Source organism: Theropithecus gelada, chromosome 15 (assembly GCF_003255815.1).
Source record: "Theropithecus gelada isolate Dixy chromosome 15, Tgel_1.0, whole genome shotgun sequence".
In the NCBI taxonomy this organism is placed as follows: domain Eukaryota; kingdom Metazoa; phylum Chordata; class Mammalia; order Primates; family Cercopithecidae; genus Theropithecus; species Theropithecus gelada.
Window position 1 is genome coordinate 1,035,719 of NC_037683.1, and position 14,029 is coordinate 1,049,747.

Below are 14,029 nucleotides of genomic sequence, written 5' to 3' on the forward strand. Positions count from 1 at the left end.
TCCCTGGTGACCAGGTCCACTGGGGCCAGGCTGTGCCCACCCCGCCCCCCTGCGCCCCATGGGTCCTGAGCTGGCAGGAAGCCTGGCCTTGGTTGGCTGTGGGGCAGGTGTTTCCTTCTGCTGCCTGGCGGTTTGCTTGGCAGGTTCAGAGGAGGGGAAGCCGGGAGGGCAGGGGCCTCTCTCCCAGCCTGGAACAGCAGGTTCAGGAAGGAGGCTGGAATTAACCCTGGTCATGCTGGCCTGTGGTCGACTTCCGTGGGCAACGCTTGCCTTTTCTGCAGAGGAAACAGCCCCTGGGGCTCCAACTTCAGTGACGCCTTTAGTCTGGATGGCGGATGTCCAGGAGGCAAGGCTTGGGGTCCTGCTCAGATGGGGTGGCCAGTGTACCCCAGACCTTTCCAGGTTGATGGGGGATTCCCTTGTGTGCCAGCAACCCTTCTGACCTGAGCTTTGCCAGGGCATGAGCCAGACTCTCCCAGAAGCAGTGGGGAGGGAGGCTGAGTGCAAGCCCACCCGCTTAGCCCTCCTTGGCCCCTTCCTGCCCCGGCCCTGGAGGAAGGTGACCTGCAGCCAGCTGGGGCCCAGCCCACACGCTGAGCTGCCGCAGTCCTTATGCTGGGAGGGAGCTGAGGCCAAGGTTGCCTACCGCCCACCCCCCAAGGTTGCCAGGCCACTGCACCCACATCAGGGCCTGGAGTGCCGCCCACCCCCTTTCACTGTGAAGGACTTGGCCGGGCGTGGTGGCTCACACCTATAATCCCAGCACTTTGGGAGGTCGAGGCGGGCAGATCATGAGTTCAGGAGATCGAGACCATCCTGGCGAACACGGTGAAACCACTGTGAAGGACTGTCCGTAAGACCAGGCCAGCCCCATTGCTGCTTCTGCCTCAGAACTGGCCTGAGCTGGCCATTCTCTCAGGCCTCTGTCCACCCTACCTGTCCCATTCCCAGGGCTGCTTTTGTCAGTGGCTCCCTGAATCGTGGTGCCCAAGGGCAAATGACACACTGGCACCGTGAGGCCCCCCACCCCCACCTCACAGTCCCACTGTGAAGTCAGCGCCTTCCAATAGTTCCGTCAGAGGTGTGCAGTGGGGCCAGGGCTGGACATGGCCCCTGGTCCCCAGCCTGCGTCCTGCCTGCGTGGCGGCCCCTTGGGCCTCACATGTTTGTCTCTTCTGCTCATCCCTGCTGCAGGTGCCTCCTCCTGCCCCCTCACCCCGCTCTCAGCCAGGGCTCCCCTTTCCCAGGCAAGGTGGGAGCGCTGGTGTCCTTCTGGTGGCCACCAGGGCAGGGGCAGACCTGGAGGCCCTCTACAGGCAGGTGACCGGCCCCATGGCTATGTGGCCCTGTCTCTGCAGCTGGAACCTACTGTGAATGCAGCCTTGGCCTCAGCCGCGAAGCCCTCATCGCCCTCCTTGTGGTGCTGGCGGGCGTCAGTGCTAGCTGCTTCTGTGCCCTTGTCATCGTGGCAGTTGGTGTCTTGCGGGCCAAGGGGTGCGTGAACCCCGGGGCCGGGAGTGGGTGGGAGTGAGGCCAGGCTGCCTGCCCTGGGCCCTCGGTCTTGCAAGAGGGGCCTTTACCCCTGGGTGGGCTGTCACCTGGGGTAGGAATGGTGTTTCCTAGGCGTGTGTTGGGGGAGGTTCGGGGGCCCAACACTGTTCCAGGACTCATGTCGGTCTTCATCCCCTCAGTGAAACATGCCCGAGACTAGTGGACAACAGGTGAGCACCAGGGAGGCCCTCGAGGGGGGTGCGCTGTCTCAAGGGAGGTCCTGGGGTGGGGCGTGCTGTCTTAGGGGAGGCCCTTGGCGCAGGAAGCTATCCCAAGGGAGTCCCTGGAGGAGGAGGGGTGCTGTCCCAGGGGAGGCCCTTTGTGGGACTGCGCTGTCCCAGACACTGGCCTGCCCTGGAGGATCAGGACTCCACCAGCTTGTGCTGACCTGGCCCCTGTCATGCAGGTTGATGGAGAATTTTGGGGTCCAGGAAAATCGCATGGACCTGCACCCGGTATACATGGAGTCCCAGCTAATGGACGCTGACCTGGAGGTCTCCATGATGCCACCACTAGAGGATCAGAGCCTTGTGGCCATTCCCATGGAGGCTTCTCCAGAGGAGCCGCCGCCACCCCCGCCCCTACCACCTGAGTAGGGCTGAGGGCAGCTAGGGGAGGGGAATTAAAGTGTATTTAGTGATTGTGTTCTGTCCTCCCTGCAGGCTCTCACAACCCCTCAAGGCTGCATCATGGGGGGTGCACACGCCTATGGGTCTCATCAAAGCAGGGCGCCCAGGCCCCACACCAGGTTCCCCTGTTCCTCTGCCCCAGGGCAGGAAACCAAACCCATAATGTTTCCACCTTCTCTACCACAGCTGGTCAGCCTGGCTCCTCCCTACACCCTGCTTTGGAAAGCCCCTAGAACAGGACCTGAAACTGGCAACTCCGAAGGGCGCTGGGTTTAACAGGAGGACTTGGGCTGATACCGCTGCCCCACTGCACTGGTCTGTTTTTCTGACGGTCCAGGAGAGTCCTGGGGGGAGGGGTGGGGCAGGCACGCCTCTCCTGCCTGGGGTGTGCTGTCTCCCTCCATCCCAAAGCCTGTCTCCAACCCAGGCCCCATCCACCATGGGAACGGGACTATCCCTGCGTGGGGGCCACTCCGCGTGTGCACGTTGGCATCACTTTGCTGAGCCTGGGTGGGGTCGAGACGGGTGAGGAGTAGGACCTCTGGGTTGCATTGCGTGCGGGAGCCTGTCACAGCCGTGAGCTGGGTGGGTGCAGGTGGACGATGTCCTGCTGCTCAGGGCTCGGCGGGCGCCCGGTGGTGGACAAGGCGGGGCGAGGTGGCCTTGATAGCGCTGTGGCCGGCGCTAAGCCAAGAGTAGTTTGGAGCTCCGGGACAGGTGGCTGGCGGTGCCGGGCGTTGGCTGTTTGCCTTGCCTCCGCCCCAAGCGTGGATCCAGCCGTGGGACAGGAACTGCCTGCGCTCGGGCCAGAGTTAATATTTGTGCAGGCGCCGCAGGAACGGGCTCCGCGGACGACGCGCTCCGGGGACACGCAGGCAGCGGGCCTCTCACCGCGGGTGCCGGGGCTGCCCCCATGCGGAGCCCTTCTTGGTCGCGGCCTCGGCCGCCGCCGCTGCTGCTGCTGCTGCTGCTGCTGCTGCTGCTGCTGTCGCCTTGGCCTGTCTGGGCCCAGGTGTCGGTCACAGCCTCGCCCTCGGGGTCCCCGGGCGCCCCGGACTGCCCCGAGGTGTGCACGTGCGTGCCGGGCGGCCTGGCCAGCTGCTCGGCGCTCTCGCTGCCCGCCGTGCCCGCAGGCCTGAGCCTGCGCCTGCGCGCGCTGCTGCTGGACCACAACCGCGTCCGCGCGCTGCCGCCCGGTGCCTTCGCGGGAGCGGGCGGGCTACAGCGCCTGGACCTGCGCGAGAATGGGCTACACTCGGTGCACGTGCGAGCCTTCTGGGGCCTGGGCGCGCTGCAGCTGCTGGACCTGAGCGCCAACCAGCTGGAAGCGCTGGCACCAGGGACCTTCGCGCCGCTGCGCGCGCTGCGCAACCTCTCACTGGCCGGCAACCGACTGGCGAGCCTGGAGCCCGCGGCGCTAGGCGCGCTCCCGCTGCTGCGCTCACTCAGCCTGCAGGACAACGAGCTGGCGGCACTCGCGCCGGGGCTGCTGGGCCGCCTGCCCGCCCTAGACGCGCTGCACCTGCGCGGCAACCCCTGGGGCTGCGGGTGCGCACTGCGCCCGCTCTGCGCCTGGCTGCGCAGGCACCCGCTGCCCGCGTCAGGTGAGCTGTTAGGGATGCGGGTTGGGGTCTGCAGGGCGGTGCGGCCGCTGCCGCCTGATGCCACGCCCTTGTCTGTGTCCCACAGAGGCCGAGACGCTGCTCTGCGTGTGGCCGGGACGCCTGACGCTCAGCCCCCTGACTGCCTTTTCCGACGCCGCGTTTAGCCATTGCGCGCAGCCGCTCGCCCTGCGGGACCTGGCCGTGGTCTACGCGCTCGGGCCGGCCTCCTTCCTCGCCAGCCTGGCCGCCTGCCTGGTGCTAGGCTCCGGGCTCACCGCCTGCCGTGCGCGCCGCCGCCGCCGCTGCCGCACCGCCACCCTCCGCCCGCCGAGACCGCCGGACCCGAACCCTGATCCCGACCCCCACGGCTCTGCCTCGCCTGCGGACTCGGGGAGCCCCGCCGCCGCCGCCCAAGCCTGAGCGACCGCGGCAGCCTGGAGCGCTCGAAGCTTCCCCCATGCCTTTGCCCTCCCTTTACACTCTCTGCCGGGGTCAACAAGCGACACAGACCGAAAACTGCGTGACATTCCTTTAGGCATCACCACTGCATACACCGGGAGGTGGGGGTGGGCGATGTGCGCCTGCACCCTGGGGACTGAGGGGCAGAGCGCGGCTGCGCACGGGCCGCACGGGGAAGGCACGCGCTCGGGCCCTGGGAGTGCTGGTCCTGTACAAGGTGGCGGGCCGGTCACGCACCCGGAGCGAGGGCGGGGGCGAGCGGGTGGCGCTCTCCCGTGCCCAAGGTGCAGGGCGGGGTTGAAGACAGTCCCGAGCCAGCGTCCGGGAAGGCCCGTTCTGGGCTGCAGGCCGGACGAGGAGAGGAGGGGCTCAGCCCTCTCGAGTCTGGAGGAGGCGGCCCGAGACGGCGGGAGCCCGAACGCCTCTGGGAGGCGCTGCCAGCTGGGAAGTCAGGGACGGCCTTGGGGGAGGGCAGGGCCAGCCCCGGCGTGTGGGGTCAAGGGGCAGACGGGGTGTGGGTGGGCGGTGCCGCAAGAAGAGGGGAGGGTGGAGCTCAGGCTGCAGAGGAGCGCAGGCGCCCGAGGAAGGGCGACCCAGCCAGCTGGGGCCATGGGCCCCACTGTGGCTCAGGCTAGTGCTGCGGGAAGGATGGGGCTGCCGTCTCTGCTCCAAGCGCCTCCGCCTGAGGCCAGTTAGCCCCCGCTCCCCACTGCTCAGAGACCCCAGGGCCCTGCCTCTGCCGGAGCGCCCTGCGGCCCTGCCCAGCCGACTCAGCTCTCCCCGTCCTCAGCCGCTCCGGTCCGCACCTTGGTCCAGCAGGGGCTGCCCGCCAGGCAGCGGGGCGGGCGGGCGGACGGACGGGAGGCCCAGGGTGGGCAGTCTCTGGGGCGGGTGGGCTTCCCTCAGGCCTTCCCGAGCAGCAGGACCCATCAGTGTCCTTGGCCGGGCTAACTGGGCAGGTGGGCGCCTCCGGGGGCCTCACACCACGGTGCTGACCGAGGGATCTGAGAGGTTGAGCGGGCCCGTGATATCAGTGGGATGGTACTGCTGCAAAATAGAAATACACAGACAAGGCGCCCGTTAGCCCCACGCTGGGGGCACGCGCGGGGCCGGGACGGGGTGGACCGGCCAGCCGGCCAACCGGCGGGCGGGCAGGCGCAGCCTGGGGGAGGCTGGGGGTGCTCCTCCCCCGACCCCGTGGTGCTCCGGGGCTCTGCGTGGGCCGGGCCGCTGTCCCGTCCGTCTGTCTGTCTGTCTGCGGGGGAGGGGGCAGAGGAGGGCGGGCGGGGAGTCTCAGCTCTCCCTATGACGGGAACACAGCTGCAGCTGGCCCTCCTCCCTCTCAATAGCGCGTCGCGGCAGCACTGTGTCTTTTTGGTTTTGCAAAGCGCCGCGTCCACCCCCGGTGCTCTATAAATAAGAACCAACAATCAATACCCGCTAGCCCCGCCGGCCGCCAGGGACCCCAGCCCTCAGCGCCCAGTGCCGCCCTGGCCCGGACCGGCCACAGGACAGGGGCAGGGGATCTCCGCAGCCGGACGGACCCCACCCTGCCCAAAGGAGCCCCCCACCCAGGCCTCCCTCTGAACAAGCTCACAGCCCCAGAGACCAGGTGGGAGCTGGGCTGCCCTCCCATGCCCAGACCCCCAGCTGGCAGTGCCCCCCATAGTTCAGCCTTGCAGGGTGGGGCCAGCCCCAGATGCCACGTGATGCCAGAACTGGCCCCAGAGGATGGTCCCTGGTGCCCAGGGAGCTTGGGTGAGGGTTCCGCTGGGAACATGTCCCCAGAAGGGCACCGTGAGGGTCTCTGAGCTGCACCTGGCCCCGCTCCAGGCAGGGCCCTGGGACCCAGTGTCACCCTCTGAAAGTGGCCCATCACCTGCACAACATTTGTGCTTGCCCCTTGTGGCTGCCTGCCCCAAATTGTTGTTTCTCCTGTCTGCCTGGACACCCCTTCTTCCCCAGCCTGCCCAACCCACGGTCCCTGGGCGATTCCCCCTCCTGTTCCCTGCGGGACTCCTGGCTCAGACTTTGCAACATCGGCTCTGCCTGCTCTCCGCAGCAGGGGTGGCTTCGGGAATGGTGCTTCCACCTGCTCCTTGAGCCTCCAGTGGCCCCCAGGCCTACAGGCTCTCACTGTCCACCCATCCTGCATGCCAAGTCCCTTCCCCAGGAAGCTGAGCAGCCAGGCCTCATGGGTCCCTCTTGGGGCACCCTGGTGGCTTCATTTCGGGATTTGGCTTGCTTGATGCCAAGTCCTGTCTGTGCCCTGGAGGTCTGCCCCGCTTCCGGTGCATTGAGGGGCGGGTGGCTGCAAATCGCACTTCCTCCCTGGGGCATAAGCATCTTTGTGGTGATGCTGCTTATGGGCTGGGGGCTTCCTGTGGACCAGACTGGCCCCTGGACTGCAAGGAGGCCACTGGGCTGAGGTCTCTGCTGCCTCTCTGGGCAGCCCCTCCACACCATGGTGCCTGGGCCTAGGGTGCCTCTAGCAAGGCTGGGTTCACTTTGGGGCCTCTGGTCCGAGTGTGCATATCCGCTACAGCCACAAGCTGCCCCGAGCAGGAGGTAGGAGGATTCTGGGCTCCAAAGGGCAGAAGGCCTGGCTCTGGGGTGGACCCTGTGGGGTTGCTGGGGTCAGGAACTGAGGTGCTCATTTCCCTTCCAGAGGCCTCCCTGTCTGGAACTTCAGTGTTGTCCTGGGCTCTGCAGCCCGGGGCTTGAGGGGCCGCCCCTACCCATTCTCAGACCCTCTGGGAGTTGCCGCCACACCTCCTGCAGGGCCCCTGCACAGCCTGGGGTGGGAGCCACCCCCTTTGGTCCCACCCCACTCCCTGCCTGACAGTCCCCTGTGGCCAGGGCCAGTTCCAACTCCAGGCCCCAGCCGTCCACCCAGATGGACCCAGGCCCGGCCCCCAGCCCCCGGCCCACACAGAGACCACATGAAGATGCAACACGCATGGCTCTGGTGAGACAGGTAAGACAGGTGTCTGGGGGGCGGGGCCAGTGGCCAGACAGACGGACGGGATGGGACATCACAGCCACCCCCTCCAGGGCCGTCGCAGGGGCGAAGTGAGGGCGGCGGGCCCCTCTGGGAGAGGCGAGAGAAACGGGGACATAACAGAGAAGTGGTGTGGCCTCCCGGCAGCTGAGGAGTCCAGGATGGGGCCACGCTGGGCTCCCAGGGCCCCAGACCTGGCCCCGAGAGGTGGTGTGGCTGACTGACTGACCAACGAGATGACAGGCTTCAAGATGGCGTGTGGGTCATGGCAGGGGAGGTGGGCGGGCAGACTAACGGAGACACACGGGGAAAGCCGAGGACCCAGGAGGACCGGGGAGAAAGGTCCAGAGAGTGAGAGAGAGCAACATGGGCGGGCTGGGCAGAGCGGCTGCCGCAGGGAGACAGGGGCAGAGTGGGCCACAGGAGCCCAGGGTCCGGGGCGGGGTGATGGGGCGGGAGACACACGCAGGGCAGGGCAGGTGGAGTCGGACGCGGGACTGGGGTGCTCTCCCCCTTACCGTGTCTTTGGAGGACCTACGCCTCTTGAAGCTGGAAGCCAGGGTGGAGGTGATAGCCCTAAATGTGGCTTTCTTTTTAGGGTCAGGCTCTGCTCTACCACTCTTTCTATCCTAAAATGAATATGTATAAGTGATTAGATGGCTAGGGTGGTGGCCACACCTGCCCTCGCCTGCTCCTGGATGGGCCGCTGCCCAGCCTGGCCGGCCACTTGGGCCCTCGCTCCTGCCTGCCTCCCTGTGCTGGACAGACGGGCCGACAGCGGACGTTCGAGGGTGGCCTCTTCTCGTGCCCAGGGTCTGGGCCTGACCTTGCTCGTGCTGGGGCTGGGCTTGGGGGCTCTCGGCTGGCTCGTCCGGGGAGGTCCGCCTGGCTCCCTGGCTCCTGGGTGGCCCTGGCTTACAGGCGTCCCGAGGAGGAGGAGTCCTCTGAGGACTGGAGGAGTTGCCCCTCAGGCCACACCAGCTGTCTGCGTGGAGGCCACTGACCCCCAAGGGGCACACACCAAGATTCAGGAAGGGGCCGAGGGCTGGAGGCAGGTGTCGAGGTGGAATTGGAGTGACAGAGGCAGCTCCCGGGACTCTGGCCTCAGGTCTGATGGCCAGGTGGCCTGTGCCCGCCAGTGGTGGCAGCGGCCAGGTCCCCAGGGGACCTGTGGGGCCAAGAGCAAGAGCGGGCGGATGAGAGGTGTGGAGCCTCCAGCAACCCCCATCCCCCAACAGCCCTGGCCACACTGTCGGCTTCATCTCAGGACACAGGCTCCAGGACGGCACCCAGAGAAAGAGAAGAGACGGAGTGAACCGGAACTCGACCGCGGGCCACGAGCCCTTAGGCCTGCACAGGCCCACTGCCCACCCTGTCCCAGGTGGGTCATGGCTGCCCTTGCTGGTGGCAAATTCTCATGGATACGACCTGGGCACCAGGCAGGACCCGGCCTGGCCCAATTCGGATTAGAGTCACGGAGCACAAGGACATAGCAGGAAAGCGAGGGCGGGGATCTCCGAAGGGCGTCAAGGGGGCTTGGGTCGGCGGAGGGCAAAATGCATCTTGGACTCACGTGCCATACACAGGCGGGCCCCTGTCTTACCCTGCCTGATTGCCTTCCTATGGAATGGGTACCGGCGGGCGACTCTGGAGACAGAGGGGCCAGGCGGAGGCTTGGAGCAGGGTGCGTGGCCTCCCTCGGCCCGGCTTTGCAGTGGGCAGCCACCTGCAGGCAGCCCCCCACCAGTGCTGCCCCCGTGCCCTGGGAGCACTCACCACTGCCCCTGGCCATGGCTCCTAGCTCCAGTCCTGCCTACCGGAGCCAGAGCCAGTGCCACGGCCTTCGGGGATGGAGGAGGGCCGTGGCCAGGCCGGGCCCTGGGCACCAGGCCTCGGAGGATGGCCTGCCCTACCTGCAGGTTCTTCCTCCACACGTTCACCGCTGCAAAGGCCAGCTGCATCTGCTTCCGGCGAGCATCCTTGTGCCGCTTGTAGGCAATCTCAATGAAAATCAGGAAGATCCCGGCAACGATGCCCCCCGCTACCAGCATGAAGACCCCTGTGTGCCGGGACCCAAAGCCTCAGTTGCTGGCCAGGGAGGCCGCAGCCCACGGAGAACCCACCCGAGTGTCAGGGGAGCCGCACCTGCCATGTTCTCAAAAGTAAGGGTCGCAGGGGCGTTGCTGCGCGAGTCACACTCCTGATACCGAACCCACGTCTTGTCCAGGTCTTCCATGAAGCCATTCTCATGGGACCTGGGGGTGGGAACATGTGAGCCTGCAGTGGGGCGGGGCCCAGGACGTGAAGGGGCAAGCTGGGGGAGGGGCCGGGCCGGGCCGGGGCGGGGCCTGCGGGGTGGAGGGGGCAGCTAGCGCCTGGCCTGGGTGGGAAATCTGTGGTGGCCTCGGAGTGGTCTGGCACTGGGGAGGGCGTCCACCTCTGGCGGAGAGGAGCGGAGGAGGGACGCGGGCGCACGGACACTTACTTGAGGATGGACAGGGAGACGTTCTGCTTCCAGGGGCTGTCTTTGCGCATGCCTATGCCGAAGCCCGAGCGGAAGAACAGCTCTCCAGTCGTCACCAGGTCGCACTTCTGCGAGGCCTCGAACTCCAGCACCGCCGAGTCCCAGATGAAGGCATGCAGCTTGCTGCCGGCAGAGGCGGGGTCACGGGGGCCTTGGTCCTGCCAGCCTGGAAGACCCACGCCCGCGCCCTCCGGGGTGCCCGGCCCGGACGCTCTCCTGCCCGGCGGAGGCCGCCCTCCCCCGCCCCGCACTTGTCCCGCCCCGCCAGGGTGGCCGCCCGCGCCTCACTTGTCTCTCACGGCCTGGATGGCCTCCGCTGCGCTCTCGTAGTTGTGCTTCTCCATGTGCCGGTACATGGTGCTCAGCTCCACCTGGCGCCGGAAGTAGATGTCCACGGAGCTCTGCTTCACCGTGGCGTAGATAAACTTGTCCGAGGGGTTCCTCAGCTGCAGGGTCGGAGGGCAGGGCTCGCGGCGGCGGCTCCCCAGGCCCCTCCCCGAGGCCGACCCCAGCTCACCTCGCAGTCCCTCCCCCAGCCCGGCCAGGCCTCACCCGAGGGTCGTTGATGCCGGTGATGCGCTCCTCCGGCCGGTCCAGCACCAGGAAGGCCGCCAGGTTGGCGGTGTAGGAGGCCACGATAATCATGGCAAAGCCGGCCCACACCATGCCCAGGATACGCGCCGAGAAGCTTCTGGGGGCGCCTGTGGGCGGGCGGGGGCTCTGTCAGACCCTAGAGGGCCGGGGCGGGGCCAGGCGGGCCGGGTGGGGCCTTACCTTCCCCGATGCCGGAGTTGAGCAGGACGCCCCAGGAGAACCACATGGCCGAGGACAGGGTCAGTGCATCCTCCTCCTCCTCCTCGCTGTTCACCTTGAACCGGCCGAAGGGGCTGCGGGGCGCAGAGGGCGGGCGGGAGAGGGGGCGGGAGAGGCGGCCCTGCCCCGCCCCTCGCCGGCCCCGCCCCCCCGATGGAGGTGTCTGAGCCCCGGGTCGCGCTCACCTGAAGCGGTCCAGCAGGTACAGCATCACGGCCACCACGTGCACCGACAGCCCCACCAGCAGCCACAGTGTGCTCTGGAACGGCTGCATGAACGAGTCCAGCGTGCTCCGGGGGATTTCCTGCAGGGGGACGCGAGGTCAGCGCGGCCCGGGCCCTCCAGGGACCCCCCGCCATCCGGCCCCTGCCCACCTTCTTGACCAGAATAGTCAGGCCCTGGTACTTGAAGGGCTTGGAAAACTCGATGTACTGCGCGCGCTCGTTGTTGATGGTTAGCGGCGCCACGATCATGTCTGCCTGCCCGCTGAGCAGCTCGCCCATCATCCCGTTCCACTCCTTCTTGTTGCTGTTGTTCACCTGCGAGGCCACAGAGCCGGCGGGGATGCAGGCAGCGTCCACCCAGCTCCCGCCACAGGTACCCCCGACTGCAGCCGCCCTACAGCACCACGGGGGTCTTCTCCCCCAGACCCTACCCAGCTCGCAGGCCCCACCCCACTCCAGCCCCGCCCTGGCCAGCAGGCTCCTCCCACGCCGGGCAGGCCCCACCACCGCCAGCAGGCTCCGCCCACTCCACATCCCGCCCACTTCAGGACCCCCGCCTGCGGGCCCCGCCCACTCCATGGCCCACCCACTCCGACGCCCACTTCAGGCCCCTCCCATACCAGGCCCCACCCCAGCCCTCAGGCCCCGCCCACCCCATGCTTTACCCACCCCAAGACCCAGCCCGCAGGGTCCGCTCACTCCATGCCCCACCCACCCCAGGACCCCCCGTCTGCAGGCCCCGCCTACTCTATGCCCCACCCACTCCGACCACCTGCCTGCAGGCCCCACCCCTGCCGTCCAGCCTACCCGCTCCTGTGTGCCGAACTTGCCATCTGCCACCAGGTGCACCTCGTAGGTGAAGTTCATGGTCCGTGCCAGCTTGATGAGCAGGTCGATGCAAAAGCCGTAGCAACACTGAGGCACCGTGTGGCGGGCTGAGTAGGTGCGGGCGGTAACTGCTGGGCTCCAGACCGCCCTGCGCCCCGCGCCCTGCGCCCCGCGCCCTGTCCCGCGCCCCACGCCCTGCCCCGCGCACTCACGGCTGCCCGGAGACGTGTCGTTGGGCCCGGTGCAGATCACCTTCTTGACTGGGTCGCCATTGACTGTGAACTCCTCCTTGCATGTCCCATCACTCAGCGTGGGCTTGACGTACACGAAAGGCTCCTGGTGGATCGTCACAATCTGGGGGGGAAGGGGAGACCCAGCCTGGACCACCGACCTAAGGCTGCCCAGGGCGGCAGTCTCTTCTCAGTTCCCAGCCTCCCCTGGCGCCCCTCTTAATCCCCGACGCCCCCTCCTCCCCCGCCCTGCGCCGCGGGCCACTGCCCCTCTTTGGAGCTTCTTCACGAGCCCAGGTGTTCAGGCCACACCCACCGTCAGCATCATCTGCCTGCAGCCCCGGGGGATGGGGGCTGGGGGCTCAGAAAAGACTGCTGGAACGCTAGACCCTTCTCTTGGCCACTTTTCCTCTAGTCTTGGCTTAGACATGATTCCCTCCAGCAGAGGAGCAGCTGATGTCCCTTGTATGCCAGCCATCTTCCCGGGGTGAGAAACTGCCCAGCCTGCAGGCTGACTCCCACCCTGCTGTGCCACGAGGACAGGGGCACGTCCACGAAGCCGATCCTGTGCCTGCACAGGACCTGGGACCCAAGAGGGCACCCACCCGTGCCTCCCTACATCTCGGTGCCCTGACTGTCCCGGCCCCCAGCCCCGCAGCCTTCAGGCTTTGAGCATAGGTCTCTGGCTCCTTCCTCTTGCTCGAGTGGACGCAGATGCTCCACCGCTCCGTGGCCTCTTCAACCCACACTCCTTCTTGGGCTCGCCCTCCTGTCTGTCCTTCAGGGGACCATGGCCTGGGGGTGGGGAGGGGATCCGAGGCACTCAGGGCTGGGGCACAGAGGGCTGGAATGGAGCATAGCGCACTGCCAGAACTCTGAGGGGAGATGATATCAGAGCTGAGCCCTCAAGGTGGGCAGGGATCAAGCAGGTGCCCGAGGGCAGGTGGAGCAGAGGAGCCTGCAGTCCAGAACTGCAAAGGCAGGGAGGCCTGGGGGTGTTGGAAGAGGCACCCTCCCGGCATGTCCTAGGGAGGGTGAGCCTGAGAGCGGTGCAGGCCCAACCTCAGCCTCCAGGCAGCATTTCATCTTTTATCCCCAGGGGGATCAGGAGCCATTGAAGAAGTTGATTTTCTTTTCCTTTTTTTCTTTTTACTTTTTTTTTATGAGATGGAGTCTTGCTCTGTAGCCAGGCTGGAGTGCAGTGGCACGATCTCAGCTCACTGCAACCTGCGCCTCCCGGGTTCAAGCAATTCTCCTGCCTCAGTCTCCCGAGTAGCTGGGACTACAGATGAGTGCCACCATGCCCAGCTAATTTTTGTACTTTTAGTAGAGATGGGGGTTTCACCATGTTGGCCAGAATGGTCTCGATCTCTTGACCTCATGATCCACCTGCCTCGGCCTCCCAAAGTGCTAGGATTACAGGCATAAGCCACCACGCCTGGCCTGATTTGCTTTATAAAACTTTCATTATGGGCCGGGCGCGGTGGCTCAAACCTGTAATCCCAGCACTTTGGGAGGCCGAGATGGGCGGATCACGACGTCAGGAGATCGAGACCATCCTGGATAATCCGGTGAAACCCCGTCTCTACTAAAAAAATACAAACAAATAAAATAAAATAAAATAAAACAAAACAAAACTAGCTGGGCGGGGTGGCGGGCGCCTGTAGTCCCAGCTACTCAGGAGGCTGAGGCAGGAGAATGGTGTAAACCCGGGAGGTGGAGCTTGCAGTGAGCTGAGATCTGGCCACTGCACTCCAGCCTGGGCGACAGAGCAAGACTCTGTCTCAAAAAAAAAAATTTTTTTTAAATAAATAAATAAATAAAACTTTCATTATGTTTTCCTGTTATACAGGTAATATATATGCTAGTACTTTTAAAAAATTAGTGAGGCCAGAAACAAACTTTTAAAAAGCCATCTGCATCTCACAGCCTAGATGGGGCCTTTTGGCCGTTAGCATTTGACGGCTGCTTTCAGACTTTTCAATGTGAAGTGTCTGGGCTGCAATGAAACTCACACTGGTACTGGAAAACCCCACCCTGTCTGCAGAGCAGGGGAGGGAGCCTGGGTGAGAGGCTGCGGGGGCTGGTGCAGAGCAGGGGAGGGAGCCTGGGTGAGAGGCTGCGGGGGCTGGTGCAGAGCAGGGGAGGGAGCCTGGGTGAGAGGCT

General features: G+C 65.8%; 3 protein-coding genes across 3 annotated transcripts in view; 2 read left to right on the plus strand and 1 right to left on the minus strand.

Moving 5' to 3' along the window:
• The first annotated feature begins 1,093 nt into the window (after positions 1-1,093).
• TMEM210 (transmembrane protein 210) lies at positions 1,094-2,190 on the plus strand. The gene is made up of 4 exons (XM_025360833.1): positions 1,094-1,194; positions 1,359-1,494; positions 1,692-1,721; positions 1,958-2,190. The coding sequence occupies exons 1-4, from the start codon at positions 1,107-1,109 to the stop codon at positions 2,145-2,147; spliced, it is 444 nt and encodes a 147-aa protein (XP_025216618.1). The 5' UTR covers positions 1,094-1,106; the 3' UTR covers positions 2,148-2,190.
• Positions 2,191-3,000: 810 nt separating this feature from the next.
• LRRC26 (leucine rich repeat containing 26) lies at positions 3,001-4,300 on the plus strand. The gene is made up of 2 exons (XM_025360831.1): positions 3,001-3,784; positions 3,870-4,300. Exons 1-2 carry the CDS (start codon positions 3,094-3,096, stop codon positions 4,202-4,204), a joined length of 1,026 nt encoding a protein of 341 aa, XP_025216616.1. The 5' UTR covers positions 3,001-3,093; the 3' UTR covers positions 4,205-4,300.
• The window catches only part of GRIN1 (glutamate ionotropic receptor NMDA type subunit 1), a 32,273-nt gene continuing 22,539 nt past the window's right edge, over positions 4,296-14,029 (minus strand). Inside the window, exons 8-20 of the mRNA XM_025360467.1 lie at positions 12,499-12,658; positions 11,846-11,987; positions 11,613-11,740; positions 10,956-11,120; positions 10,767-10,885; positions 10,543-10,655; positions 10,321-10,469; positions 10,057-10,214; positions 9,730-9,891; positions 9,390-9,499; positions 9,158-9,303; positions 7,763-7,873; positions 4,296-5,290 (exon numbers count right to left, since the gene is read on the minus strand). Of these exons, the coding sequence (XP_025216252.1) occupies positions 5,222-5,290; positions 7,763-7,873; positions 9,158-9,303; positions 9,390-9,499; positions 9,730-9,891; positions 10,057-10,214; positions 10,321-10,469; positions 10,543-10,655; positions 10,767-10,885; positions 10,956-11,120; positions 11,613-11,740; positions 11,846-11,987; positions 12,499-12,658 (1,732 nt within the window). The 3' untranslated portion in view covers positions 4,296-5,221. The remainder of the gene's footprint in view (positions 5,291-7,762; positions 7,874-9,157; positions 9,304-9,389; positions 9,500-9,729; positions 9,892-10,056; positions 10,215-10,320; positions 10,470-10,542; positions 10,656-10,766; positions 10,886-10,955; positions 11,121-11,612; positions 11,741-11,845; positions 11,988-12,498; positions 12,659-14,029) is intronic.